Source organism: Aquila chrysaetos, chromosome 10 (assembly GCF_900496995.4).
Source record: "Aquila chrysaetos chrysaetos chromosome 10, bAquChr1.4, whole genome shotgun sequence".
NCBI classification, from domain to species: domain Eukaryota; kingdom Metazoa; phylum Chordata; class Aves; order Accipitriformes; family Accipitridae; genus Aquila; species Aquila chrysaetos.
In genome coordinates this window covers 41,037,201-41,051,872 of record NC_044013.1, presented here as the reverse complement: position 1 = coordinate 41,051,872, position 14,672 = coordinate 41,037,201, and the positions used below count along the sequence as shown (strand labels likewise).

Sequence of the window (14,672 nt, the reverse complement as noted above, 5' to 3'; positions counted from 1 at the left end):
TCAACTGCGAAAATATCAGACTTACCTTTTGTAAAAAATAGAAGAGTTTCAGATGAAATATAATTCAGGTACAGTCTGCTTATCAGAGTTATTGGAGTTACCGTTCCCTTTCTTTTCAGAAATTCCATGAACCAACAGCTAGATTCACCTTCTGAAGTTTTATTTTACTTCTAAACTGCAACCTATCTGCAAGTGCACGTTCAAGCAACAGCAAGATCAATTTTGACCTCTTACTCCTGTATGTTTGTCTCAGAATTGTTACCCCTCCAGTGACTAAGTGAAAGATTTTTGCCTTTGACTTTCCACTTCGTTAGCCTTAAGTCTTGCATCAAAGAAAACCCAGCAGTAGGACACATCTAAAGTACACTGGCATACATGAAAATAATATCAACAAACATGTGCATCATGAATGGAAGATTCTAGAAAAAATCTCATATTCAACTCAGAGTAAAAAGCCCAAATATTTTCTCAAATAAAGTATCCTCTTTCTTGCTTTCCTTTTTAAATCTTGGTGTTATGATCTGACACATGCAGGGAGTGCTCCCTCTAGCAGTAAGATAGCAATTGAGCCAGATCTCCGGTAGCATTTACCATGCTAAACTCAGTTTGTACCCTGTGCAAAATTTTCCCAAGGACTTTTTGCCATTAGCATTAACCTCACAGTTATTTGGATTCATGATGAACTGTATCTTCCCAAAAAACCACTGTTAGCCTCTGTTTATATAAAACTCCATCTTATTTCTGCAGGTGGTACCAGAAAGTGGGCTTCAGGACAGCTTCTTTCAGGACAGTTTTTTTCCCTTGTTAAAGAAACCTAGTGGCACATTTGCCACAACTTGTAAAGAAAACTAAAATGCAACCAAACGCATCATGCTCTGTATTGACCACAGCCACAATACAGGGAACTGTAACAATCCGTGAACCGAGGTGTGCTTCCAACAGTTAGATGGAGCAGATGACCTCCTTTTTTCCAGCCCAAGTTATTCTGTGATTTTACAGACTTAACAGGTTACAAAACAACATCAGAGGAAATGATGACGGCCTGTGCTACAGCGTGTGACTCTTCCTTTAGCTACAGGAAAGAATTTCCTTTGCTGGAGAATGTAGCAGTTTCATTCTCCACCTGTGCAAACTGCTATCTGGAGATGACCAGGCATCTACACTGAAGCGGTACAGACACATTATTTCTTGGCCTGTTCTTATGAACTATATTAATTTTTTTAACTTGCATCTTACCTTTTGCTTCTGTGCCTTTTGTATAAGTCATATGTTGAGAGCGCTGTTTTTGTCTCATGGAAACAGATATTCTGCTTGACCTAAAATGCCTATTGATCAATTATACAAGCACAATTAAATGCTTACATGCAGAATTACTAAGTGTCATTTACTTCAGATCCTATTGTAACACAAAAAATTTTAACTTCAGAAATAGTTCCTCCTGGTGAGGCAAAAACCTGCGCTAATAAGCAATATGCAGATGATTCCCACTGCAGATAAACTTCGTTTTATTTTCTCATTTTAACAGGTTAAAAAGAAGGGGTTTGGTGAGAGCGCATCATGACATGCGAATGCTGCTGGCAGAGCGGACAAGGCGGGCAGCGTTGCTGCCGTGTGGCTGTGAGCACCACTGTGCTGCCCCACGTCCAGCTGAAAGCAAGAATTTGGCACGTGCCATTGAAAGATTTGTCTCGTAACTTCCTATCAAACTCTCCAGTGATGGAGTCTTTGATTGATTTTTCTTAAAATCCCATTATTTCTAGAACATTTTGAAGAAAAACGCTTTTTTATGTAATTTTTGTTAAACTCAAAAGGAACCTTATCTACCACAGCATGAGAACCTGGAATAAAATTATTACACCTCAAATTTTAATTGTCCAAGTACACATACAAAAATTAAGCAACGAAATATTTTAAAAGACATTTACTTTTTTTTCCCCACTTTAATAACCTGCAGAAGGATTCTCAAGGGTGGGTAAGAAGGGGTCCCATGTGTGGGCACTGTGCTTCTAAGTCATCACTGATCTTACTTCAGATCTATCAAAACTACACCGCAGAAAAATGTGAGAACCACTGAATTAATGTGGTTTAGTGCACTAGTTCTTCAGACTTACTTGTAAGAAGGAAAGATCTCGCTCTCACTCTCTCTCATGTATACAGGCACACGTTTTAAAAAATTAAATGGACTAATTCTAAAAAAAAAACTGGACAGAAAGTTCTCAAAAGGAAAACTAAAATAACTTAAAAACAAAACTTAGAAGAGCTGAAATATCTTGGTATTTAGAACTAAGTGCTGTGCTGGACAAACTGCAAAGAATTGCTGTATGCTTACTTACGTGTTTCAATTTTTGGATTGACAAATACATTTAAGCATAATGAAAACAGTACAGAAACTTCAATGCAGGAAAACAGCTATTAAAAATTATCTGACAAGAAGTGACACTTCATCTGCATCCACAGTATTTAATTTGTTTGAATAATATAGTTACAGATAAACAGGTTCACTCCATATACAATTACCGATACCTTTTTTTAATACAGCTCATATTCCAGTACATCAACACTATTTTATTTACAAGGTATTTATGTACATTAACATCTTTCTAAAGTCAGTGCATTGTCAATAAGTTTTATACAATAATTTACAAAGTGAATGTAGTTAATAGTTAACTTAATAAATTTACTACTAATTCATGAATTAATTTAATTTAAAAAATTAATTACAACCAATGTAACAAACACAGAAGATCAAATAACATTAGTAGATTGTGCTACCTGCTTAAATAAAACATTTTAACATAATTCAGTTGAAAATCTTTCACTTTTCATGGAGTTTGCAGAGGAAGGAGTAGACAAATGGGTATTGAAAAGGCTTCTAACCTAGAAATTCACAAGCCATGTTTGCTTTTCTTCAGTCTCAATGTTCAGACCACTTTAAAGATAAAAGACCATAGAGGATAGGGAGCAACACTTTACGAGTAAGACAATACTTATTTTGGAACTGATCTGCTGTCCTCAAAGAGGCACAACCTCCAACAAAGGCAAGGAGGTTTTTGCCTGAGTAAAGACAGCAAGATCAGCTGATATAATTTCTTAAATGGATAAAACTCAGATCTTTCTGGAGATTATAAGCTTACTGATAGATTTGGCATTCTTGTAAAACACAGTAAAATGAATCCAAACATTTATGTCAGAGATCAACCATGTAAGTATCAATTTTGTTAGTGAAGATACAAAATCTAAAGAATTTGGAAGATGACATACGACAAAATTAGTAAGCTGCTTAGACTCAGCTGAAGAACAAAAGGCCAAAAGAGTGAAACTTTTATCTTCATTCAGATATGCAAACAATTTAACACTGAAAATGTTTAAAGAAATGCCTACTCATAAAATAATCACCTTTATTCCAGTCTCTGCTAAGACTTTGTCACGCTTTCCTTCGTGCAATAAGCCCGTTGACTTTAAAGAGCATGTTGCAAGGGCATGGAAAGCAATTCTGGATTAATTGCAAGTATATGCATAACCTGTTGCAAAAAAAGAAAATTTGAAAAGGCAGCCAAATTTTCAAAAAAGAGAAACCCATTAAATTATGAAACCAATAAAAAAAAAAAATCCATCCATGAATGCTACGATAGCTACCTGACAGCCACAGCTTCTTATTTGTTTGAAATACACAGTGGATAATTCACAGCCATTCACTCCAGAGCCCTTACAACAACAAAAACAAACTATGTTTTTGAATTTAATTATATGAATTTTTAAAAGTGCAAATTTAAAAGCAACACCAGTCATGAAACATAAGCTCAAGCATCTTTCCTTCCAAAAGCTGGGAACATTTTGTGCAATGTGCACATTTTAAGACACCACGCGTGTAATCACAACTACTCTCTCCAACCTGAAGTTTCTTCTTGAGGCATCTCAGAAGTTTGAGATAGCACTCTTCAGGCAGAAAAGCCATTCCTGAAACATGTTGATCTGCACAGCCAACACATGGAGAAAACACAATTATAATAAACCATTCAAGTGTAGAAATTAATCTCTTCTCAAATTATGATTTGGTTGTGCTCCCAACATACAGAAAGAAAGCAACTGACACACATTAGTGGTGGCAAAACTGGAAACTTCTCGTACTCTTGATGATAATTCTTTAAGTTTGTGCACTTTTCATTCTCTTGCTTTCCCTGTTTTGCCAATAAAATGCAATAAAACTGCAGGAAAAAGGAGGTAGCAATATCATGTTGTCCAAAGACAACACTACAATTTTTTTTTCCCCATTATCTTAAACCTAAAGAGAGCCTTAGGGGTTTGTTAGAACAGTTGGTAAACTCTACACTACTTTGTTTAGCTCTTATTTGGACTATTTAATTTAGCTCTTATTTGGTCCTAGTCGGCTTTCTCAAACCTTTTTATTTAAAGGCCAATGGCAGTATCAGCCTGATGTCTAACATCAGAAATGTTTAGAGCATGTAGTGAGATAACAGAACAAAACAATACTATCTTTATATTAACTGCTATTTAATTAGGGTTTTCTTTTTGTGCTTTCAGATCACAGGGTACAATAACTACACTTAGGTTATCTGCTTCAATAACATTTTTGCCAAATGTAAGTTTCAGGATGTTATCCCTCACATTCTCAAAACAGTCCACGGAAGATCATCTGCTTACTGTAAAACACAGTACTTCTTATAATCTGACTCAAAATCTTCATCCATGCTGCTTGTGTCTGCCATCTTTTTGCCATCTATCTTTGGCAGAAATTGTGCATAGTCTACCCCCTGCTGCTCATAGAAAAGAATGTAGGCAGAGTCGGTGTCGATTTCATCGGGATGCAATTCCTGAGAAAGAGAAAAACATGGTCTGAAACATGCAATGGGACAATTGCATTACTGTCACTGAACTTAAAATACACACAATTGCCCTAGAAACAGTATTTTTAACTGGTTGTTTACAAGAAGAATCACATTTTCTGTCTCCATTATTATAGTTATCAGGCTCCATTATTTACTTGAAAAGTATGACAAATTTTAGAGTGGTAAATGCAAATACTTAGAAATGTCGGAACTTAGTTATTCAGTAATTGAATATAAAACTGCTAGCATCATGAAGAAATATTCTTAGACTTCCATTTTTAGTAATTTTTCCATCTTTGTACAAAATAAGCATCTTTCCTTAACCATGGTAGCAGCTGATGAACAGATGTTAACTTGAAAAAAATCTCATGTACAATTTCAGTTCACAATTTTAATATTTTTCTGATTAAACTTTTGAGATGCTCATGATTTCAAAGGACAGTTCTGACCAAATGTAAATTTCTTTGGCTCTAGGTAAGGAAGATGAAAATTATTTGCTACAAAAATAAATAATTTACCTTACAGCTACTGTCATTGTAGCAGTACCACTTGTTGTTCGGGTTTTTGGCATAAGTGACATAATGACCCCCTCCCATAATTCCTGAATGGCACTGAAGAAAATGAAGAAGAAAATAAATTCTGGATCAAACATCCGTAACTCAGAATTCACAGAATAAATGATTCACAAATTCATGATCTTTATGCGAGTGGCAATGGTTCATGACAATCTACGCATCTGGAGCGGACTAAGCTTACATACTCAAGCAGAAAAAATATTATGCAGAGATCTACTTTTCAGCTGTACTCAGTTTTACGGCAAATTTATTTTTCTGACAATGGCTCTACTTTGTTCTCCTTCTCAATAGATCCCTACTTTCTGTAATGAAAACAATAGAGTAAATGCATTTAGACAAAACAATGCCACACAAAGATAGTTTACTTGCAAAAAAAAAGTCAACTTACCGAAATTGCATATAGATTGTAAATTGGGTTAACACATACTTCTTCTCTTTGGTCATCTGTAATATCATCCTCACTGTGGTTATCAATTTGACCATTGATACTGCCATTACTATATGCATTCTGCTCGCAGATGTATCCGTTGGCTAGAGTCATCTCATTGTCCTGAGCAGTGTATAGTTCACTCTGGCTACCACCCAAAATCTGCCCTCTAGTAAGAGCATCACTGTGATCAGAAGTAAACCTCTGTTCCTGGTCAGTACCGTTCTCTTTACTTGCATCCAAATTTTCTTTGCTACTTGACAGTTTGTTTTTACCCAGTTGTGGTAGCCGCAGACGCCCTTTACCTCTTCCTAAAGTCCTTGGGCTACTATTTGGGCTACTATTTTTACTTGAAGGACAGCTGGTTCCACTTTTCCTCCCCAAAGATGGAGATGCTAAAACAGAAAACATGTGGAGTACTAAGATCAGTAAACACATGGTGCAGACTTTTAAAAAAAATATTTTTTTTAATAACCAAACATTAAAAAACACTGTTTCACTGCAACTAATGAGTAGTACATAAAACTATCTTTGTGCACACACATACATACACCTATAACTGAAATTTAACTCTTTTATGCATGAGCACATTCCTCACTCTTAAACCAGTCCACTTACACAAGCAGTCAGTGCCAATATCTGCTGTCACTGAGTAATTTTTTTTTTTCTTTTTTTCTTTTTCTTTTCTTTTTTTTTTTATGGTAAAGCTTCACTAAGCTTTCCAGGGCAAACAATAACAGAAATGAATGTTTCAAAATAAATGCAGTACTTCGGCCAAAAAACATTCAGATTTTGTTCATAATATAAATTATTTTTTTTCCCCCCTCCAAATATCAGTATTGACTGGAATTTTCCCTAATTATTACCCACCTTTGATATTATTCAAGACAGTAGTGTTAAGGGAGGATGGACTTCTGTTCATTATCTCCCCTTCTCCTGGTGTATAAGTGATCTGCAGATCTATTTTTCTAGACTCCCCTTGGAGAGTCCGTGGTTCAGGAAGGCTGTCAACCTGGAGCGTTAGCTGCTTTCTTTGAAAATTACTTGGATCCCTTTGTACCAAAAAGGCACTTGGGTCAAAATTTTCTCTGGGAAATTTAACAATTTTCTGAGATTTTATCCAGCGGCCATTTACGAACTGAAATCTTTTCAGGTGAATGATCTAAGGAGAAACACGTTAGAGAAAATTAAAGGAGGACAATTACATCACAGTGAGTAATTTCACTGTTTAAAAATAATTCTTCCTGAAACATACACATTTTGTCATATGTTACTATGAAACAGTAACAATGCTGTAATGTGACAATTTGGATTTTGGGATCAAGCTGGCAAGATATGGAACTAATATTTTCATGGGAAAATGATGGAAAAGGTTGCTTCAATTCAGTGATCAGCACTGTGTGTTTTGAATTAACGCAACCAAATTTGAAAAGTGACAAATGCACGTTTTACACAACCAGACAAAAGATCATGTTACCAGAAAGACCGCCTAAATTCAAATTCTATGTCAGAACAGATGACACTGAATGCAAACCACCACCATTTCCTGCAACGTATCAGCTAGAAGGATTCAAAAGGATTTGAGGTTTGTTTTATTTGCCTGCATTACAGAAATGCATGAAGCAAACTAAGCCAATGCCCTCCTGAGACTGTGAACAAAAGCAAGTCTTATTCAGAACAAGGAGACATACCTAGCAATTAAAATTTGTGATCAATGTACTTTGGTTTTGTTGCTATAGAGGAAAATTACACAAGATCATACCAAAATAGGGGGAAGTCTCCAAAGATCCAGCTTTTTGGTGGCCAAACAATGGGTCTTGCATTTGGAACAGTAGTACATCTCATCCTCCCCCAGTTCTTCCTCACTGGTGAAGGCTCTAAGACAACTATCCAGATTGATGGGCTCTGCTTGAGCTCGTCGGCTTTGTTCAACACTTTCATGTTCTTCTACAATCTAAAGCGAGATAAAGCTGTATCTGACTTGGAAACATATGCAAACTGCTCAGAGGAAGGCTCTATTCACAGTATCATACAAATAACATCATACAGTTATTTAGGATTAAAGATAAATAGATGCACTAAGTTTTAGCAGAAATTTTATTTCAATTATGAAGAGGCAGTACAAATAATGCACTGTCCTTATTCTTGGGTTCTGCTTACAAAATTATCCATAAAGCACAAGTTTATAGATTCAACTCACAAGTTCAAACAGCTATTCTAGATTAACTCAGCTGTAGGCTTACCTTTAGATATATTCTGTTGACTCAATGAGGAATTAGGTTTACTCACATGTAAGCACTGGTGCGCTTTGAAAATTTATCAAATTAATATATTTTGTAATATATTGTGAAGGCTAGATCAACAGCAATTCACAGACAGAAAATACACTGCTGTGGTTTCTTAAAAGCTTCCCTTCCACATTATGGTCACGTAAGAGGTCTAACATTAAGACATTAATTTATCCAGAATGTACTGTTCAATGATTACTGACTTTAACAGAAAGTGGACAAAAGAAGCATCAAATAAAATAAATTAAAAAAATGAATAAAAATCAGTGAAATGGGTTGTGCTTCAGAGCTATTAACAAACAACAAAGGGGTTGCGTTGAAATTTTACCCGTTCTTGTGACGTCTGGTAGCGCAGATGGAGTGCTGTTGGATCCCAGTCTACAGCAATGTAAGCATTCCCAACGCAAGCTCTATCTTCTGTGCACTCAATTTTACAGCCACGGCAAAATCTAAATGAAAAAGTTAGACGTGATAAGTAAACTGTCCACTAAGTTTTACATTACTTCACACTCCAATTCTGCTCCATATTTTGTAACATATGCACCCCCAAAGTTTCAGGCCTTGGCTTCAGTGTGAGAGTGGCATTTTTATATAACAATAATCAGTGTCAGTTTGGTATTTTACTACAAAACTTTAACAGAGATGAGAAATTGAAGCTATTGGGTAAGCTCAACCATCTACCTGCATATAATGCTGACCAAGCCTACCTACAACACCAAAAAACTACAATGCTCTGTCTCCAGAAGTATTTTACAACACGATATCTAATGTACTTTATTTATCTAGCTCTAACAGACCTTTTTTTAAATGAGTGTATGGTCTGAATACCTTCCAGCAAAGGTCTGGAATTCTCGTTAGCATGTCTTTGTTTAGGGAGAATTCCAAGCATGCTTCCAGGGTGAATTTCTTATTGTCCATTTTCGTTTTTGCTCTTCAAATGGCACAGGAACTAGTGAGGGTAGATGATTTACACCTAAAAGTTTGGTTTTGTGTGAAACCCCCCAAATCATCCAAATATGTACACAGATGCACCTGCATATATATACACATGCACACAGAATACTGTAAGGGGTTAAGAGGTTTTTGGTAATCTCATGTCTGTCTCCTAATTTAAAATGTCTGTGTCAGCAGAACTTTCAACTCTCCAAGTCATAAAAGCTATACTACAGTGAAAGTCTGCCATGTGAAAACTTTGGTTAAATTAGATTCTAGATTCTTATTGCTTGGTACTACCTCTGAAGCCTGAAATATATCACAAACTCATTACCATAAATTACCTTTCTGCTAGAGTGATTCCCTTCCTTAAATTAAAAAGGACAATTTACCTGTACCATGGACACCAAGCACAAGAATTTCCATCCTTCTGAACTACCCTTAGGGTGAATGGATACTGATACCCCATGCTGTCATCACTGAAACAGAAGAGAACGCAACACAAAACATGAGCACTCAGACTGCCAATTACCTTCCTTCACTACGCTTGCCATGTTTACTTTAAAAACAACACACAAACACACCCCTCGAAATTATAATTTTGATTAGATTAAGTTATTAAAACAAGACCTGCCTTTTCATCATCTAAATTTGTCAGATATAATTACTTATCAACCATTGGAAGAGAACAAATCAACCAATTTGTGTAAAACCAACCTTTAAGTGCAGCTGGAAGGTATACTACATTTAACTGTATTAAAAAGGATTAGAAGTTATTTTTAATTATTGCCATTATTAAATTGCAGGACTTCAAAATAACTTCTTACAAAAATAACCCACTAAATGGAACCTGCAGGCAGAAAGCATTTGGGGTGAAAGCGTACACAATTGTTCCTAAAGTTGTTGACATTTAAAGCCTAATTATACATTAAAAAGCATATGTTCATTCAACAGAGGTATTATGAGCAGTCAAAACTGATGAAGATAGTCTTAAACCTCGTAAGCAAGTCTAAGCCACTGTATTACGTAATTCAAGCTGAAGACTGAGATGCCAAACTCACCAGTCTTGTGCATGATTACTAGCTTCCTGAGGCGGGAGAGGACTAGCAAGCCTGGAAACCTGAATCCACACTGCATCATACAGGTCCTTCTTCCGTGTATGAACTGTACAAGGAACAATTAGTGGCATTCCAAAGAGGCTGGGACGATTCTTCTGAGATGAAAGAAAATATAATTCTGTCCGCATCTGCATATGTGAAATAAAAGAATGATTCAGATATAAGTACGCATTAACTCACGTCACCATAATTACTAGGATGTTGACCTTGTTACTTATTTCAGGCTTTGGCAATTAAAACAAACCATTAATTCTATTAAAAGTACTCTATTACAGCAATTTTTTCCGATATTAAATACTGTAAATTTTGATCACTGACTGGAAAACCATTTTGTATTTTATGATAATATCGCAATGTTATTTAGGCATTAGAGCACATCAACATAAATCTGTTTCAACGATGTACAATATTTTATATTTCATATGATGCATATTTCTTACTTTTCCCACCACATGGTAATATTGTAATGCAGCCACGCACCTAATGATGCTAATACCTATCCCAAAATTACCTCTACACTAGGCAAGCTCACGTTTGCTAGAAAACAAAAACCTTTACATCTAAAGGAGCACTACAGAGTTGTACACAACTTCTTCCAAGCAGACAAACTAACCTTCATGCTACATCTCCCATTTAACATGCTGACTTAACGACACTAAGGTACAGCAAATGGTTACTACGTTGCATAATTTTTATACAATTAACCCTTTCCATTGATAAGATTTTTGACAATGACAAGCATGGATTCCTGGAAGAGCTTCCACAAACAACTTTTACTGGTTTTTAAGCTGTAGAGCTAGCTGCTTGTAATGGCTCAAAAGCATTATACCAATCACCTAAGAGATTCTGCAAAATCTGAATCAAGATAACAGTGATAACAGTGGTTAGCGGCCACTTCTTGAGAGAATAGAGCAAAAAACCCTCATACAAACACACAGTAAAGAGGAAAGTTAAATGGTCTCCCGGCCCATAACCACCAGGCTCTAAATGTCAACAGACTCTTAAAGTTTGGACACAGCGCACACAGAACGCGTGGCTATTTGAGGTGTTCAGTCATCCGGCTCTGACATTTAGAGTTCAACTTAACTACAGATGCTCTTACAAAGTGTAGTAATGCTAACAGAACGACCCAGGAATGTACTATATATCTTCACTCTGTTTCCATATAAGATGTAAGGCTTTTCCACATAATGGGAAAGAAACGCATTTCTAGTAGCCCCTCTAATTAGATTTTTTCTGCTCAAAGAACCTGGAACATTTAATCAGGGAGTTAGCAAATGCCCAAGTATGCATCTCAGCATTAAAGAACTGGGAAGCACGCCAGTACTAGGGAAAGAAAAATTCACCAACATTAGACATTACAATTTAAATTTACAAGAGTTGTGTTTCTGTAGAACTTGGCGCTCACTTAAGAGGGAAATATATTCAAGCTCCCTGTTCTTAAGAAATAAAGATTAATTTATCATAAGGACATTAAAAAAAGCCTCACTGACTTTCTTTCCAAGTGTGTTACGTGAACAATTTATAACAAATACAAAATCTACTAACCATTTTTCTGTGGACTGCAATTATATACCCTGTACATGGACTATCAGAAAGCAAGGGCACATGACCGTTGAGAGTCCAGTTGGCAAGGTTACGTTCTGTTCCACATGGCACTACAGTATTTGGCATTCCATTTGGAATTAGGGCTGGTTTTGGAAGGTCCCCATTCATCATTATGTTGGGTGCTCCATTAGCCGATGGCCCAGCTGAGACATCTGTAGATAGACAATTACATTCTCAGTTATGTACAGTAACCAGAACTGATCACAAGATTTTTTTATCCTTCCCATTCTGTTCAGTGCATTTAATGAGATATCTTCTACTCTCTTTAAGACCAACATCTACCCTTTTATTTGCCTACAACTTTGCAAAATCAGAGCATGCAAGAGCAAAGAATAACAGAGGTGTTTAAAACCCATAGATGAAACCACAAACAACAAAATCAGGCTTCCAATTTTTTATATGTCCTGCCTTAGAGCCAATCCACAAGTAATAAAATATTTAGCGTGTTTCTTGTGTCTTTAACTAAAGTAAGTACATAGCGATCTTCAGACTGCTATCCTGGGTATGATTCTAAAAAGGATCACAGACACTGAGACTGCTCACAGCTTCTCTGTGGATAAGAACTCTAACTTATCTGTCTTTTCTTTAATCCTCACTGTTTACTTATTACTAAAAAGTAAGGTTTTCTTTTGAATATCTCCAATACCTAAGCACTGTGCATTTTAAATGAACAGGAAAATAAATATGTTTCCTTTTACCTGTCTGCACAGGACTTGATGCTGATGTAGGGGATCCTGGAATTGGTATTTCAAATGCACACAAAAACCCACTCACTGATAACCGGACTTTCTGGTTGTCTTGAGGAAAGTTCTTCAGTAAAAAACAGCAGCAAGTTAGTCAGACATGTATATACTTCTATCTGTGACTCCGAACATGTTTTGTCCTTCTGAAAAAAGTGTTATCTATCAGCTCATTTCTCCCCTGCCATCTGCTTTCTTACACCTTTCTAGAAGGTAAAAAGGGAGCCAACAAGCACACCCCTTTGCAGATCTCTGTGGCAAGACGTGAGAGAGTTATTAATGGTACTCTAAAGACACTGAGAGCACCTAGTTTCAAGCAGTTTTAATCCTATTCAATGACAGTAAAAAAATATTATATATATACACATATATACATGTGCACTAAAGCCAGTCATTACTTATGCCTCCAACGTCTTGACAGTGTTTAAACTCATCAAAGCACTCTAACTTCAGATTTATTACCTCAAGATGATTTTATCCTTTTTTTCCTAAAAATACCATTACGAATCAATTCAACTAAACTTCTGCAAGATTCTACATCACTATTAATTTTGTTTACAAGTGGTTTATTTTGGTTCAGTTTACTTTGATTTTAAATCTATTTAAAGCAAGCCAAATTACAGTTTAAGAGTGAAATAAAAATTCATACAGAGATACAACTAAGATGACTTTTTTATCACACGTTCAGTTAAATTATTTCACAGTTCTTGTAGCCAAAGCTTTATGTCAAAAAGAATGAAGAAGTATACTGCTGTACACAAATAACAAACAAAAATACCAAAAATATGTTGCAGCAATGAAGAATTTTTTTTCTTCTTACCTTTATATTGGAGCTATGCACTTCTGCAAGTAGAATCTGTTCTGGTTTTAGCCCACAGAGTTCACTTAACTGTTTTTTCAAACCTGTATACTTTTCATCCATGTTCAATCTCAGGCCATATCGAACAGGAGTAGTACCATCTAATTTAATTACTTTAAAGGGGAAAACACACACACTGGTCAGCAAACCAGGAAAGTTTTAATGAGAATAATACATTACAGCTACTTACTTATTAGAAAGTATTTTTTTTTCCCACTTGAAGATATGATTTATTTAATTTTTTTTACCAGTCAATTTTCAAGGTCTGCATTTGAAATGTCAGAAAATCTCCTGCTGCATAGGCAGTAGAAAATGGTTTCAAAATTTGTTTCACTTTTTTATCATATTTCCTTTTGTCTCTTTTCCAAGAATACATGGGTTCTTCATAGTATAGTTCGTGACCCATAAAGTATTTTTTGGTTGTACACTGCCCCTAGCCCTTCTTTTTCACCCCAGGCAGATTTAGGAAAACCTCCACAACACAGTGAACTGAAGGAAAGTTCTCAGAATCTCCAGTTTAAATGTTTCTCTATTAAGTCCTTCAGTCAAGACTAAAAATGGGCCATCTATCCTCTGTTTTTAAAGGTTTTATTGTAGTTTAACTGTATTCCATCAAAAATTCTTGTACTCTATTATATTAAAATAGTTATACTATTTTTAAGTGTAAGTACTAACACAAACAAAAATTGGACGTTTTATAGCTGTTCTACATATACAGTTTTTATTTTAGCAATGACAAGTTTATAGGGAGTTAAACACTACTACTCACCTGTAATTTCTAGGTGCATGTAGCTATCCATTGGCAAAGGCAAGGATAAAAAATTAAAAGGGTCAAATCTAACACTTATATGTCCACAAGTTTTACATTTTACTTGTGACTTCAGCTGCCCATGAAATAAATCTACGACAATGGATCTGTTTCTTCTCAGATGGTTCTCCCAGGCCTAAAATGAAGTACAAAAAACCAATACAAAGTTAGAAGCTGAAGACTACTTGCTTGAACTACAGGAAGTAGGATATGCTGTAAGACCTGCAAAGTTTCATTGGCCTATGGAAGGCAAATTATTTCCATAGAAGTGGTTTACCAATTTCTAATAAAAAGGAAGTATTTAGTTTCAACACAAGTAAAGAAAAGTTATTTCAATTAACACAATAATCAAGGTATGACATCATTTAAAGTACTTCTGAAAGGATCATCAGATATCTTGAAATATTTTGATACTCCATAATTCTGAGGAGCTGTTCAAAATGATTGTGAAGTCTCATCATTATACCTT

General features: G+C 35.6%; 1 protein-coding gene across 4 annotated transcripts in view; it reads right to left on the bottom strand.

Annotated features, from left to right (window-relative positions):
- Window positions 1–2,434: 2,434 nt before the first annotated feature.
- Window positions 2,435–14,672, bottom strand: part of USP32 (ubiquitin specific peptidase 32) — an 81,279-nt gene continuing 69,041 nt past the window's right edge. For all 4 annotated transcript variants that reach the window (XM_030027960.1, XM_030027961.1, XM_030027962.1 and 1 more), the window contains 12 exons: window positions 14,165–14,339; window positions 13,357–13,508; window positions 12,495–12,606; window positions 11,737–11,948; window positions 10,132–10,316; window positions 9,463–9,549; window positions 8,466–8,586; window positions 7,612–7,803; window positions 6,720–7,011; window positions 5,811–6,244; window positions 5,366–5,458; window positions 2,435–4,832 (listed from right to left, as the gene is read on the bottom strand). In XM_030027960.1, coding sequence (XP_029883820.1) covers window positions 4,659–4,832; window positions 5,366–5,458; window positions 5,811–6,244; window positions 6,720–7,011; window positions 7,612–7,803; window positions 8,466–8,586; window positions 9,463–9,549; window positions 10,132–10,316; window positions 11,737–11,948; window positions 12,495–12,606; window positions 13,357–13,508; window positions 14,165–14,339 — 2,229 coding nt within the window. In that variant the 3' untranslated portion in view covers window positions 2,435–4,658. The remainder of the gene's footprint in view (window positions 4,833–5,365; window positions 5,459–5,810; window positions 6,245–6,719; window positions 7,012–7,611; window positions 7,804–8,465; window positions 8,587–9,462; window positions 9,550–10,131; window positions 10,317–11,736; window positions 11,949–12,494; window positions 12,607–13,356; window positions 13,509–14,164; window positions 14,340–14,672) is intronic.